This window comes from Opisthocomus hoazin, chromosome Z (genome assembly GCF_030867145.1).
Source record: "Opisthocomus hoazin isolate bOpiHoa1 chromosome Z, bOpiHoa1.hap1, whole genome shotgun sequence".
Classification (NCBI taxonomy): domain Eukaryota; kingdom Metazoa; phylum Chordata; class Aves; order Opisthocomiformes; family Opisthocomidae; genus Opisthocomus; species Opisthocomus hoazin.
The window spans coordinates 25,960,323-25,974,016 of record NC_134454.1 but is presented as its reverse complement, the minus strand read 5'-3'; the positions used below and the strand labels follow the sequence as shown (position 1 = coordinate 25,974,016).

Below are 13,694 nucleotides of genomic sequence, written 5' to 3'. Positions count from 1 at the left end.
GCGCGGCGGCCAAGGGGGCGGCCGGGCGCACGATTCCGGCCCCGTGCCGCGCGAGCGGTGAGCGCAGAGGTGCGCTTCCGGTTTCCTGAGCGCCGGGGGGGGGGGGCGGGCAGTGGGGGGAGGGGAGGCGGGGCCGTCGCTACCGGGAAACGCCGCTCCCCGGCGCCGCGCGCGCACCATCGTCGCACGCGGGTGGAACCGGCTCCCCGCCGCCCCGCCCTTTCGGAGGGCGATGCCTCGCTCGCCATTGGGCAGCCCCGGACACGCGGGGCACGGGCGGGGCAGCTCTCGCGAGAGTTGGCGAGTGTATGTGGGAGCTGCGGGCGGAAGTGCGGCCTTTTCTTGTGGCGGCGCGGCTCGAGGAGGATGAAGGTGCGTCCGCGCTGGAGGGCTCGGCGTACGCCCCCCCCGCCGCCGCCACAGATGGCCCCGGCGCTGCGTGCGGGGCCGCTGGCGGGGGCCGCTGGTCCCTGGCGGCGGGGCCGGAGCGGCGCTGCGGGGCGGATGGGAGCGGATTGTCGGCGGGGCGACATGGCGGCCGCGCCGGCCCCGTCCCCTCGGCGGCGCCTTTCCCGCCGCCCGGCCGCGGAGCTCCGGGTTCCTCCGGCTTGGGAGGCCTCTTGCAAGGTGGAGGCCGGCGCTGTCGGTAGCGGGGCCTCGCAGGGAGGCAGCGGCTGCGCTGGAGCGGATCCTGCTCGCGGGGGGAGTGCCGGCGGGCGCCCCCGAGGCCCGGGGACTCTGCACCGGCCACGAGTGATCGCCAGCGGCCGGCGTCGCTCCGCTCGGTTTGCTGAGGCGGTTTTTCCCCGCACGACGTGTGCCGCGAAGGGCTGGCGGGGGGTTGGATTTCTGCTGTGCTCAGCTCGGCTGGGCTGAAGTCCGCCCGAAGGCTGGTCCGGCTCGGCAGCGCTGGGCTGTCTGTGTGACCGCACGGTGTGGCCGAGGACGGACCTGCCTGGCTCTCCGAGCGTGGTTGTGGCAAGTTATAGCTAGCCGGTATTCACGTAAGCAGCTGGGGAGTTCCAGCTTTGAAATGCCAAGATGAAACCAGCAGATAAATGCTAGTTTTCTGTTTCAATGAAATGTACTGGTTTTTTTCTCTGTTTTGTTTTGTTTTTTTTTCCTGTTAGCTGAACATCTCTTTCCCAGCCACTGGCTGCCAGAAACTCATTGAAGTGGATGATGAGCGCAAGCTGAGAACATTCTATGAGAAGCGCATGGCCACGGAGGTCGCAGCTGATGCCCTTGGTGAGGAGTGGAAGGTAAGAAGTGTAGAAGGATGTGTCAGGGATGTATTCGAGGAGCTTAAATGACAGAGTCTCTCCACGATGCAGCTGTCACACTAGACTGCTTGCATTGTGTACATCTGGCAGGTGCGTTTAAAGTTTCTTTTGCTATATATGCTGAATTTGGTGATTAGGCTATCCTGTTCTGCTACTTAAATCTAAGTTGGGTTTTTTTTTTAGGCCTTGTGTTTAGAGTTTCTTGCTGCTCTTTGCAGTATTTTTATGTTCGTTGTTTGAGTGCCGCCTTGGTATTCATGAAAAATCTGTATCATAAAACTGGTGATGCTTTCTTTACTGAGCAGGTTCAAAATTGCCTAAATTGTGTTTAAACTGCTGCTAGTGCATGGGAAAAAGCAGGTTGGAGCCTGAGGGATGGGCTTGGAATAGTTGAGTGTTTGTATGGACAGTCCAGATGAATTTGGACAAGTTGATCTTTTCTGCTGCCACTTCGACAAAGGAGGCAATAAAAGCTTTATTTACTTTCCCTTTTTACCCACATATCCCTATACGAGATGCTCTTGTGTTGTGTGGGCATTTCCCGTTAGTGATGGTAACAGACTTTGGTTAGGTTTAGGACTGAACAAAAGCTAGGTGGTAATGGACAAAATTCAGTCTGGTGTAGCTTAAACAAAACTGTGAATGGGTAGGAATTTAATTTTTGGATATATGTTTGAAGATAAGTAGAGTCAGTGTAAACTCTGGTATGCAGTATTGTTTTTCACATCTGTTAAGTAAAATTCCTGAACCATTGAAGTGGTGTTGGTTAAAGAAGTTGTTTGCATCAGCGGTAACCATGACTTTTCCTGAACCATGGGCACAGTGCCCCATTGTTTGGAACAGTGTGTTGTGATATCCACCACTTCTCCTTAAAGTAGTAGAGATGTATGACTCCAACTAACGAGTGTATTTCTGTGTTTTCATAGGGCTATGTTGTCCGGATCAGTGGTGGCAATGACAAACAAGGCTTCCCCATGAAGCAGGGCGTCCTGACTCATGGACGTGTCCGCCTGCTGCTCAGCAAGGGCCACTCCTGCTATCGCCCCAGAAGAACTGGAGAGAGAAAGCGCAAATCCGTTCGTGGTTGCATAGTGGATGCCAACTTGAGTGTTCTGAACTTGGTCATAGTGAAAAAAGGTAAGAGTCTGGGTGAAGCGAGCAACAGGTGGAAGTAGGCACCTGGAAGGAGCCTTCTTGCAGGTGGCTGAGAAGTTCTGTAGGATAAAAATGCAGTCGCAGCTGCACAGTCTGCATGTGTCTTTAAATTCCCTCTGAGCATTACATTCTCTTCAATTTTAAAACAGTCACTGAAACAGTTCCTGCTGCCTGCAATCTGACTGCATGAAATAAATTGGCAAAGTGTAGCTAGGAGTGGTGCTGTTGGCAGGTGAGCCCCAAGCATTACCTAGTATGATCTCAAACTTTTACCCATTTAAACTTACCATTGAAATTTACTAACGAATTGGGTGTTCCATAGATGCAGGATTAATTGGCGTGTTTAAACTTATATTCTCAAAGGTGAAAAGGATATTCCTGGGCTGACAGACACAACGGTGCCCCGTCGTCTTGGTCCCAAGAGGGCCAGCAGAATCCGCAAGCTGTTCAACCTGTCCAAGGAGGATGATGTCCGCCAGTATGTTGTGAGGAAACCTCTGAACAAAGAGGGTAAGGACTCAAATTTTACAGCTCCTTGGTTTCATGTAATTATCAGCAAAGAGGTGTCCAGCCTACTGCAGGGAATGAAGCATGCTGTAGTGGTAGATCCAGGAGTTGACTGTTGTGGTATTCAGGGTTTGTCAGCTGTAACTTAGGGAAAAAAGTGGTTTCTTGATTGCCCGATTTCTTTTCCCCCTCTCTTCCCTTTCCATCTACTTTTGCACAGTTTGTTTTTCAATATTTGATAGAATCTGGAGTAATATTTACTAGTGGTTCTAAGAATAATGCAGAAAGAAGGTTAAATATGAGGTGGAATGTTTTTGGAACATGAGCTGGAGGAGAAAAGCAGTGTATAGAGAAGATGCTAAGATTTTTCCCCGTTGCTTATGGCAGTCTCTGAAATGAGCTTTTATTGGGAGGGCGCTGTTTTGCTTACCAACTGTCTCTTGTAGTGTAAGATTTTAATTTTGGCTTTTGCATTTGTTAAGGGAACGGAAAGGGTGAGGAATTTTAGTTGTACGGACATGATAAAGCTTGGGCACTGTGAAAGCTTTGTGATCCTGGTGGACATCAGACTCTTGCTTGTGACTACTGAAGTTGGGCAGGATTGGATAGTGAAAGCTTACACATGTGAGCTCTGTTTTGTTTGCTCTTTACGGACTATGTAGATCTGGTTTTTGGAGCTAAACGTTGAGCCTAGGTAGAATTGTAGAGAGCTTAACACTAAAAAAAATATAATGGCTTGTTCTGAAAGCGAAATGAGTTTCCATAGTCTTTAAACGTTTTAAGTCTAGGGGGAATTACAGAAGACAGGCCTGCTGAGAAGCCAGGAATTTTCACAAAAATGCAGGTGATTCGAAGATCCGTTAGGAAAAACCTAACAGTACAGTGTATACTGTTACGCAGGTATTCTTTATTGTGGTGCCGGGCACACGGGGGATTTCTCCTCCAAATGTGCGTACCAGATGCCCTGTTGCTTCAGGTTAAATACAATCACACATGTAAATATTCATTATTTTTCTAGGAACTAATTAGTATATGTAATATGTCCCAAGATGAAGGCCCATCTTCTTCTTCATGCTGTTCACTGATTGACATTTGTTTCTGCGCAAACTCAGTTCTAGGATCATGTCCATCATGTCCTTCAGCTTGTTTGGCTCTAGTTTTGTTGCTCTCTTGGTGCCTCCATATCTCTGTAGCTTGGCGCACTTGCCCTCCCAAGGCCGAGCTGTCTGGAGTATTAGGAGTCTCTTTTATCCCACAATTATCCCAATTATTTGCTGAGAACCAAGACCACTTTTGTTTCACTTAATTATTTTGTCTAACGACTAAGTGATAGCTTGTGCCCATGTCCTTCCGCTACATTCCTTAGTGAGAAAACAGGGATTAGTGTAACAGTTACATCGTTAGATCACTATGCATGCAGAAATACAAGTTACAGTACTAAAGACTGCTAAAAACTAAAAATATTAAGGCTTTTTTGTCATAGTTTCATGTTTCTTACAATCCCCTCTATCACAGGCAGTGAGAGAGGTACTTTGCTCATGCTTCATTGCTGATAACAAATCATAAGCATTAAGACTGTACTTTGTTATGCTATCTCTGGCAGTAATTGATCGTTTTTCCTGCAAAATCTGTCAATAGGTTGAACTCTGTATAGTTGCTACAGTATGTATTACACTAAATAATGTTACCGTAACAGTTAAAGGAACTTACTCTTAAGTTTGCTAGATGAGGCCTGAGACCTCATTGCAATATAGTCTGCCACTTCTGATAATTTGTAATGCTTTTTTAGGCAAGAAACCCAGAACCAAGGCTCCTAAGATCCAGCGACTAGTGACTCCTCGAGTTCTGCAGCATAAGCGCAGGCGTATTGCCCTGAAGAAGCAGCGAACTCAGAAGAACAAGGAGGAGGCAGCAGAATATGCTAAGCTCTTAGCCAAAAGAATGAAGGTGCGTTTACCCTTATAACTGGCTATATGGAACACCTCATACCACGGAATCAAGGGATTTGATAAACTTAACTGCACACTTAGAGCTGCTCTCTGTTTAGCTTGTTTTGTGTAGGAATGCCTGAATGTGGGTATAAACATTGCTGGTCAGGTGTTTTTTTGTGAGCCTTTCTATCCGTTTTTGCCTGTTCTAGAATGGTAGAAATTAACCAGACCATTTAATTTAAATGAGACGCGATTTTGAAGAAAACGATAAACAGTTAGGAACTGGGAAGATAAGTTTTGCAGTAGTAATTTTAGTTCAGATGAATTGCAGTTCAGCTGGTACTTGAGTGAGCAAGCATTTGAGTGGTTGTGTGGACAGACAGGATCCAGCAGTTGACCTGGATGAAAGATAATTGGGCCAGAAGCTGTTTGTGTGAGTCTGCTCTTGCACCTAAAGCAGCAGTAACTGCTGACACAGTACTGTTAGAATATTCAGAGCAGGGCTTGAGTGCTTCGTGACTTTCAGACTGAAACTGAGAGTTGATGAGCCTCTAGTGTGTTGTGAACTCTGCATTAGTATTTTTTCTGTAATTCTGGACACTAGTCTGCATTGTTTAAAGACACGGGTCTCTACAGGTTTGGATACTTGTGGAGTTCTTCTGATCTATGAATAAGGGAAACTGTGTTTTGCTTTATTGACTGAAGGAGTCCATTCTTTGTGGTGGCTTCCTTCAGGTTGCATTTGCCCTAGTTTTGGTGCTTTGTAGATGTTTTGAAGTGCTTGATAATGCGTAACATCTTGGTACTGACTTCATGCTGCTTTGCTTTTCAGGAAGCCAAGGAGAAACGCCAGGAGCAAATTGCGAAGAGACGCAGGCTTTCTTCATTGAGAGCTTCTACATCTAAGTCTGAGTCAAGTCAGAAGTAAAGATGTACACGATACTAAAAATAAACCCTTTTGGTGGCTAACTTCCAATATGAGACTTTCCAGTGCATATTGTTACTGGCCATCTCTTAAAATAAATAGGAGTCTAGACTAACCGCATCATGTAGACCAAACTTGAACCACAAAAATTGATCCAGTTCTCTTTTGCGAACTTGTAAGATATATATTCACGTCTTTAATGAGACATTCCAACTTAGAATATCTTGTGCATGCTTGTTGATTTTTCTGCAAGCAAGATTCACCTGTAACAGCAGAATCCTGTCTGATGGTTCAGCAGTATCCACAGGAACTAAACTTAAGCTAATCTTTAGGAGCTGTGGTTAGAGCTTACTTGTTACTGTTCAGTGCTGTGTTTGGGTTTTTTTTTTTTACTTCTAAGTACGGGATGGTGTTTCCATATGAGGAATTGCATCACTTTATTTTGATGTTGAGTGTAAGATCAGTAAAAGGTAAAGCCTTCAGCTGATGGTTGGCAGAATTAAGTGCAGTTAAGTCAGTCCCTGGCACAGGCTTCTCACGGCACCAAGCTTGTCAGCGTTCAAGGAGCGCATGGACGATGCTCTGAAGTCATGTGGTTTAGTTTTGGGTTGTCCTGTGAGGAGTGGTGGTCCTTTTGAGTCCCTTCCAGCTTGAGATATTCTAGAATTCTGTCAAGTATTTTAGCATCCTGCTCTTGGAATTGGGGCACTCACTCTTACTGAGCATGAATAAGCCAGCTGTTGAAAGGTTTCACTTGGAAATTCCACTCAAGGATAAAACAACTTTACAGTAGCCTGTATGTATTCAGACTGCACTTGGTGCAGATCTGGTACCAGGTTAAGAATTCTGCTCTGACTTAAAAATGCATGTGGAGTCTTTGGTGTTGGTGTTCTACAGCTAAATAGATGGTCTTAGTGGTTCTTAAAATAGTAATCAGGATCCACCTCAGTAATTTTTGAGATAGATTCTTCTATTAACAGTATAAAAACTTGAGTACATTAAGCTTTATCATAACCTTAGAATTTATCAAGCTATTTTTTTTATTTGCTGTGTGCATGGCAAGGCTCTTTAAGTCAGGGCTCCACTGGACTGTCCAGAGGCATTTTTTTAATACACTGAATGTGAAGTTGACTCTAGAAAAAGAGTTGTAGAACATGTGACTTGATGGCAGAAGGTAACTGGCACAGAAGGATCAAATTGCCATCCTTGTAGTTTTGGTTTGCATTAGCGTGGAGTGATACTGATCCCTGACAAGGGTGGAATTTGCCATGAAGCACGTGTGTGTAGTAGAAGCCTCAGATCCAGCAAACTGGCCAAAGCAGTTACTCCAATCTTCCATTTAAGCTGTCTTTCACAGCTTAACTGTTCATGTGGAAGAATAAGAACAGACTATTTCTGAATGGCAAATCAACTGCATAATCAGAAAAGGCAAAGAGGGTTAGCAATAGTAGTTAACATGAATTAAATAAGAATGTTGGCTAGTTTCATAAAATATTAAGAGGGTACCATTTTATACAAGATGACTAGATGTGTGGGTGGTGTTTTTTTTATGGAGGCCATGTTAAAGACCTACAATTTTACTTCAAACGAGGTTCTTTTCTCTTAGTGAAGACAGCTGTATAGGCCCTGTTAAGCCTGAGCTTCACTAAAAAAGTGTAGGTTTCACAAATCCACTTATAATTTAAAGTTAGTCTCAGCTGCAAAAACTGATAGGGAGAAAATACGGATAAATGTGTATATCATCTGGCAGTCAGATGTGCTTCGTATGACATCCTTACCCTGCTTACTACAAAACAACTTGCACATGCACTTTGCAAATGTTTGCTGTAAAGAAGTCGCATCGACGGGTGCTACGGCAGAACGGGGTCTCATCCTTCAGTATGAGATCAGCACTTGCAAAATTCACAACGCTGAGAATTCTACGATAGTCCACAGAAGAGAAATGCATGACCAATTTCTGAATGCTGTCCAGCCTTCCCTTTTGGATCCTACTGACTGGTACTTCCAAGCCATTAAGAGGCATTTTCTCTGGTCAAGGTCACCAGGCAGTGTCCTGGAAGAGACCTGTGTTCTGATGTGGATGTCCTGCTATGGAGGCTGCTAGTAAGTATCTAAAGCAGTGCAACTACTACCCGGTTGTATTAATGGGTGAAAAAAGTGGTTGGGGTGCTGGTTACTTCTGTCAAGGTGTCAGTGAGAATGTGTGGCCTAATCCCTGATAAACAAAACCTCTTAGAATAGTTTGGGTTGGAACGGACCTATAAAGGTCATCTAGTCCAACCGCCCTGCAGTGAGCAGGGACATATACCACTGGATCAGGTTGCTCAGAGCCCTGCCCAACCTGGCCCTGAACACTTCCAGGGAGAGGGTATCAATCTATGCCAGTGTTTCACTACCCTCATAAAAAAATTTCTTCCTTATATCCAGTCTAAATCTACCCTCTTAGTTTAAAACCATTACCCCTTGTGCTATCACAACAGGCCATGCTAAAAATCCTGTCCCTGTCTTTCTTACAGGCCCACTCTAAGTACTGAAAGGCCACAATATGGTCTTCCTGCAGCCTTCTCTTCTCCAGGCTGAACAGCCCCAACTCTCAGCCTTTCTTCATAGGAGACGTGTTCCATCGCTCTGACCATTTTTGCAGCCCTCCTCTGGACCTGCTCCAACAGCTCCATGTCTGTTGTGTGCTGAGGGTCCAGAGCTGGACACAGGACTCCAGGTGGGGTCTCACCAGAGCAGAGGGACAGAATCCCCTCCCTTGACCTGTTGGCTGCACTGCTTTTGATGCAGCTCAGGATATGGTTGGCCGCCTGGCCTGCAATCGCACATTGATGGCTCATGCCAAGCTTTTAATCTTCCGGTACCACCAAGTTCTCAGCAGGGCTGCTCTCAATCCCTTCATCCCCCAGCCTGTATTGATACCAGGGTTGTCCCAACCCAGGTGCAGGACCTTGCACTTGGCCTGTTGAAACTTGTGAGGTTCACAGAGGTCCACTTCTCCAGCTTCTCCAGGTCCCTCTGGATGGCATCCTGTCCTTCTGATGTATCAACTGCAACACTCAGCTTGGCGTCATCTGCTTGCTGAGGGTGCACTCAATCCCCCATCTATGTGATTGACGAAGATATTGAACAGTACTGGTCCCAATATGGACACCTGAGGGGCACCACTCATCACTGATCTCCATCTGGACATTGAGTCGTTGACCACTACCCTCTGGATGAGGCCATCCAACCAATTCCTCATCCACCAAACAGTCCACCCATCAAAACTGTATTGCTCCAATTCAGAGAGAAGGATGTTGTGGGGGACCCTGTCTAGCACCCTGTCCACTCATGTCCTGAAAGCCTCCAGTGATGGGGAATCTACCATGTCTGTGGGGAGGTTGTTCCAGTGAATGATTGTTCTCAGTGTAAAAAAAAAAAAAATCCTACATTGAAATGAAACCTCTCCTGATATAATTTGCACCTGTTGCCCCTTGTCTTCTCCATGTGGATCTTGCATGGAGAGACCCTCCTATCTTTTTAGCTGCACTTTTAATACATGACAGGGTCTCCCCTGAGCAAAAAGACCCAAGTACTTTAGTCTTTCCTCATGGGGCAGTTTGTCCAGCCCTTTGATAATCTTTCTGGCCCTTTTTTGGCCCCTCTCCACTCTGCATCTTTCTTGAAGTGTGGGCCCCAGAACTGCACACAATATGTGCAGCCTGACAAGCGCTGAGCGGAGTGGGATGATCACATCTCCATCTCTGCTAGTAATGCCCCTGCAGATGCAGCTCAGGATCCAATTTGCCATGGTTGCTGCAGGATTTCCTCTGCTCCCTGCCAACCCCACCAGATACTTAGACATGTGGATGAGATGCTCCCTCCCCCCTGCCCCCAAGCTTTCTCCAGGCTGAACAGTGCCAGCTCTGTTAGCTTCCCCTTGTGTGACAAATGTGCGAACACCTTCATCACCCTTGTGGCCCCTCACTGGAGTCATTCAAGGATGTCCAGGTCTCTCTTGTGCTGGTCAGCCCAGACTTGGACATAGCACCCAGATGCGTCTCACCAGTGCGGAGTAGAGGGAAAGGATCATCTCCCCCTACTTGCTAGCAGGTTTACCCAGCACACTGTTGGCTTGCTTTGCTGTGAGGGCACTCTGCTGTCTCATGGTCAGGGTGTCCACCAGGAACCCTACGTCTTCTCCTGCCCAGCTGCTCTCCAGCCTGTCTGCCCCAGCAGGTGGGACTGCTGTGTTTCTTTTTGCACCCCATCAGATTTTCTCCTGCTTAGCAAGGTAGTGACTCTTCCTTTACTCCTCTTTGTAGACAGTAGAATTTTGTCTCTACAGAGCTGGGGAGAACAACCACTAAAGAGCATTCTGACGCTAGCTCTGAACACATGAAGGATCAGGGCCTCCTTAAGCCAGCTCCTTCTGCTATTGCCTTCTACCCTGACATTCCCTCAAGTGTCCCACCTGATTTTGGTGCAGGAGATGGCAGTCCCTTCTTCCCTACAGCTTCAAACCCAAATCCTGTGTTCATGCTTCTTTGGGGATTCCTCAAATGCAAGCTTTTTTCCCTGCCTGTCTCCCTCCTTCACCCTCCACTCTCAATACACCACATTAAGGGCAGCACACTAGGAAGGCAGTGTAATATTTTTAGCAGGCAGCATTATTAAAAAGACAGCAGTGACAAAAGCAATCAGAGAAAAACCAGCAAAGTCATTGTGATGCTGACAAGACTGTAAAAGAAAGGTCCAAAAGACTGTTCCTGAGCTCCCTGCCTAAAAACAGGCCTGAAAAGATGAGTTTGTTATGAATCTTCTCCACAAGCTACCAGCCTGTCCTACACATATCAGTTTCTTCAGAGAGAAAAGTCTTTAGGGTCTGGTATTCTTATTTTCACTAACAGATTAATGAACTGACAGCCATACATGAGGGATTTTGAAAGATACTCAGTTGTGAAGGCCTGAAGCACTTGACAGTAACTGGCAGTTTCTACTGCTTAAATTTCATCCCAGCCTCACACTCCTCCCCCTGCCTCCCTGCCCCATTTAAAAAAATCCAGAAACTGCATATAAACCTGCAAGTATATTATGAGGCAGGAGACCCACCAGCATCTCTTGCAAGCTCGAATGCATCACTGAAAGCACCACCCTGTGCCCCTGTTATAAAGCCAGAACTCCCAGGAAGCGCTCCACCAAGCACAGCCACCAAGCACAGCCACCAAGCTATTCCCACCCACCGATTAATGATGCTTTCCTGGTCAGCAGAGAGCAGCAGCTCTATCGTCAGCACGCCAGGGCCCATGACCTCCCTGCAAAGATCTTCAGGCATTCTGCCTCCCCCATGGCTTGCTTAAGGTGCTGCAAAGCCATCCTCTCTCACGAACCAAATCTTCACAAGTGAATCTCATCTTGCCTCTTCCTCTCCCCCTGCCCCCAACTGCTCCCGCTCTTTCCCACCATTCAGAAGTCACTGAGGTACTATGAAACAGTTCCCAAAAAAGGCAGTCGAATATCTCTGCTTTTGCCCAACCATACACTGAATTTGCATTTAAGATTAAATTCTGTCAAGCAGGGAAGTTCCAATGGCAAAAAAGCTGAACAACTGAAATTTTGCACAGGATGCATACATATTTTATTTTGGGAAATACATTAAAAATTGTTTCTTAGTCTAGGATATCTATACAGAATTCAGAATATGCAGAGTGCCCTTTTAAACTCAAGAAACATTTGTCAAATGTACAAAAACATTACAGAGAAACACTTGTTAATCAAAGCACAGTAAATGGATGCCATTTTTCAACAGTTCAAAACAGTCTCTAAACCAGTGCAAATTTTATTTCATTAAAGAAAACTTCCCAGCTCACTTAATAAATTCATAATTTATTCACACTACATCCTTTCATCCTTATTACAATACAGTTTATTTTAAGCTCCTAAAAGGAGTTCAATGTGCTTCTAGAAACAAACAATCCCTTTTATTTGCACCATTGATTGATGCAGACTGAAAGAACAAATAAAAACCCCATCCGTTTCTCTCCTCCTATGCATCACAATATACAGCACAGTAGAATATAGAACTAGAGTCCAATTCAACCGTTCAGTTTCAAGACTTGAAAGTTACAAGGCTGTTTGTTTTTTAAAAAGGTCTATAATGAAAAGCTGATATACAGAAGGCACCTTAAGGTTTTTATTAAAGGAAAAAAAACTTTGTTGAAAATACACAGTTATGTGAATAAGACGACCTGCTTACCGTTTAATGAAATAAAGTTATCTGCATTGAAATAATTGTTGAATGAAGAGTTTTAAAAAGAGAAAACTACTGAGTGGATTCTTCTGTTACTTACACTTCAACAATTTGTTTTAAAAATATAGTTTCTACGATCTAATTTCATATACATTTTGAAAATATCCCCTATGTTGCAGTTATTCAAGAAGAGCAGTAAACTCAATGAAAGGTGTATTCTTCTAGGTGCAGCAATACAAAAAGCCATTAATTCACAGTTACAATGGAATAAAATCACTCATTCACAAGTGCAATGTAGCTTGAGCTTAACCAAAGTGAAATTCCACTAGGAACAAGACTAAGTTACTTGCAAAACAAATGAATTTAGTTCGAAACACATATACTAGATAGAATATTTTCCATTAAAATGGCATTGTCTAAACTTGAGTTAATAAAATGTGAAGACAGCATATGACTAAGTAACATACAGATGCTTCCAGAAACATGTAAAAGCTGGTACCTATTACTGTGCCAATACTGCAGCCACATCAGTGTCCTACACCTATGGGGTTTTGCAAATTGTTATGTCTTGGTAATGTGCCAGTACATATTTATAATTCATAAAGAAAAACTTTTTCACTTAACAAACCTGATTTTAAACCTCTAAGACCCCACGTGCTGTTTTAATTCTACCAAAAATAGCTGTTTTGATATGAGCACACAAGGTATATGCTGGGTGAAAGGTGCAAGACAGTTACCTTCTCACCATAACTGACTGCAGTTCAACATTTTTAGGGCTACAATTCACAGAAGCTTCTCTGTGATAATTGTTGTTCCAACACAAACTTTCTGAGTTCTTTGGCTTACCTGAAATTCATTAGCAGTTTGTATCCATGTACATAATCAGTATGGTTTACACCCCCACTTCGTGCACACGTTGCAGGTTTTGAAGGTAATACTGACCTGCAACCACTTTCTTCACATTTATACGTGAGAATTGCAAAATACACATAGAAAGGCCATCTCCTCCTGACCACTGCCTGTTGAGCTACATGCCAGACTAGAAAAAGCATTTGGAGGCAAGAGTTTTGCAACTGAGCAAAATGCTACTTTTTCTACCTACACTGAAAGGAAAACAGAATCAAGATCAAGCTTATACACACTCCTCACTCACACCACTTTGTCCAGCTCACTCATGCATTATGGACTCAGATAAATTTGGATTACTAGGAGTGGGGTATCAGACAAATCAGAAGCATTTGTAGGTAACTAAGGAATCTATGTAGCCCAAGAAGTCCATGCTGTTACTAAATTGCAATGAAGAACAACTTCTTTAGTGCCCAATTTAAAGAAAGACAAAAGTGTTCGCAATGCACTCACAAAAAAGTTTTGAAGACCTTTTCCTGTTTATTTTTGTCCAGATTTCAACCATACAAGGATTGAGCCATGCTAAGCTATTTTATGCCATGTCCTTTTCTTATGCATGCTCACAGTTCTTTCAGCATTCAAGTTAACGAAGCCTACATCTCAGAAAGTTTGTGTAGGAAAACCTGCAGCCTCTACCTGTTTGTAGGAACTAAAAGTCCAGGAAAGAACAGGAAGTGCCATCATGCGTTTAAAGGGAGAGAAAGCAACTAGGAAAAAACCACTCAGTTCTTAATTCCTTTCAAATTTTTGTGAAC

At 44.8% G+C, this 13,694-nt stretch overlaps 1 protein-coding gene across 1 annotated transcript; it reads left to right on the top strand.

Moving 5' to 3' along the window:
• The first annotated feature begins 296 nt into the window (after positions 1-296).
• On the top strand, positions 297-5,852 carry RPS6 (ribosomal protein S6). The gene is made up of 6 exons (XM_075411567.1): positions 297-372; positions 1,131-1,262; positions 2,210-2,420; positions 2,802-2,948; positions 4,735-4,892; positions 5,709-5,852. The coding sequence occupies exons 1-6, from the start codon at positions 367-369 to the stop codon at positions 5,802-5,804; spliced, it is 750 nt and encodes a 249-aa protein (XP_075267682.1). The 5' UTR covers positions 297-366; the 3' UTR covers positions 5,805-5,852.
• The last annotated feature ends 7,842 nt before the right edge of the window (positions 5,853-13,694 follow it).

Coding starts and splice junctions, on each gene's coding strand:
- RPS6 (XM_075411567.1), top strand. Junction 1,263..2,209: donor CCCTTGGTGAGGAGTGGAAG/GTAAGAAGTGTA, acceptor GTGTTTTCATAG/GGCTATGTTGTCCGGATCAG. Junction 4,893..5,708: donor TCTTAGCCAAAAGAATGAAG/GTGCGTTTACCC, acceptor TTTGCTTTTCAG/GAAGCCAAGGAGAAACGCCA.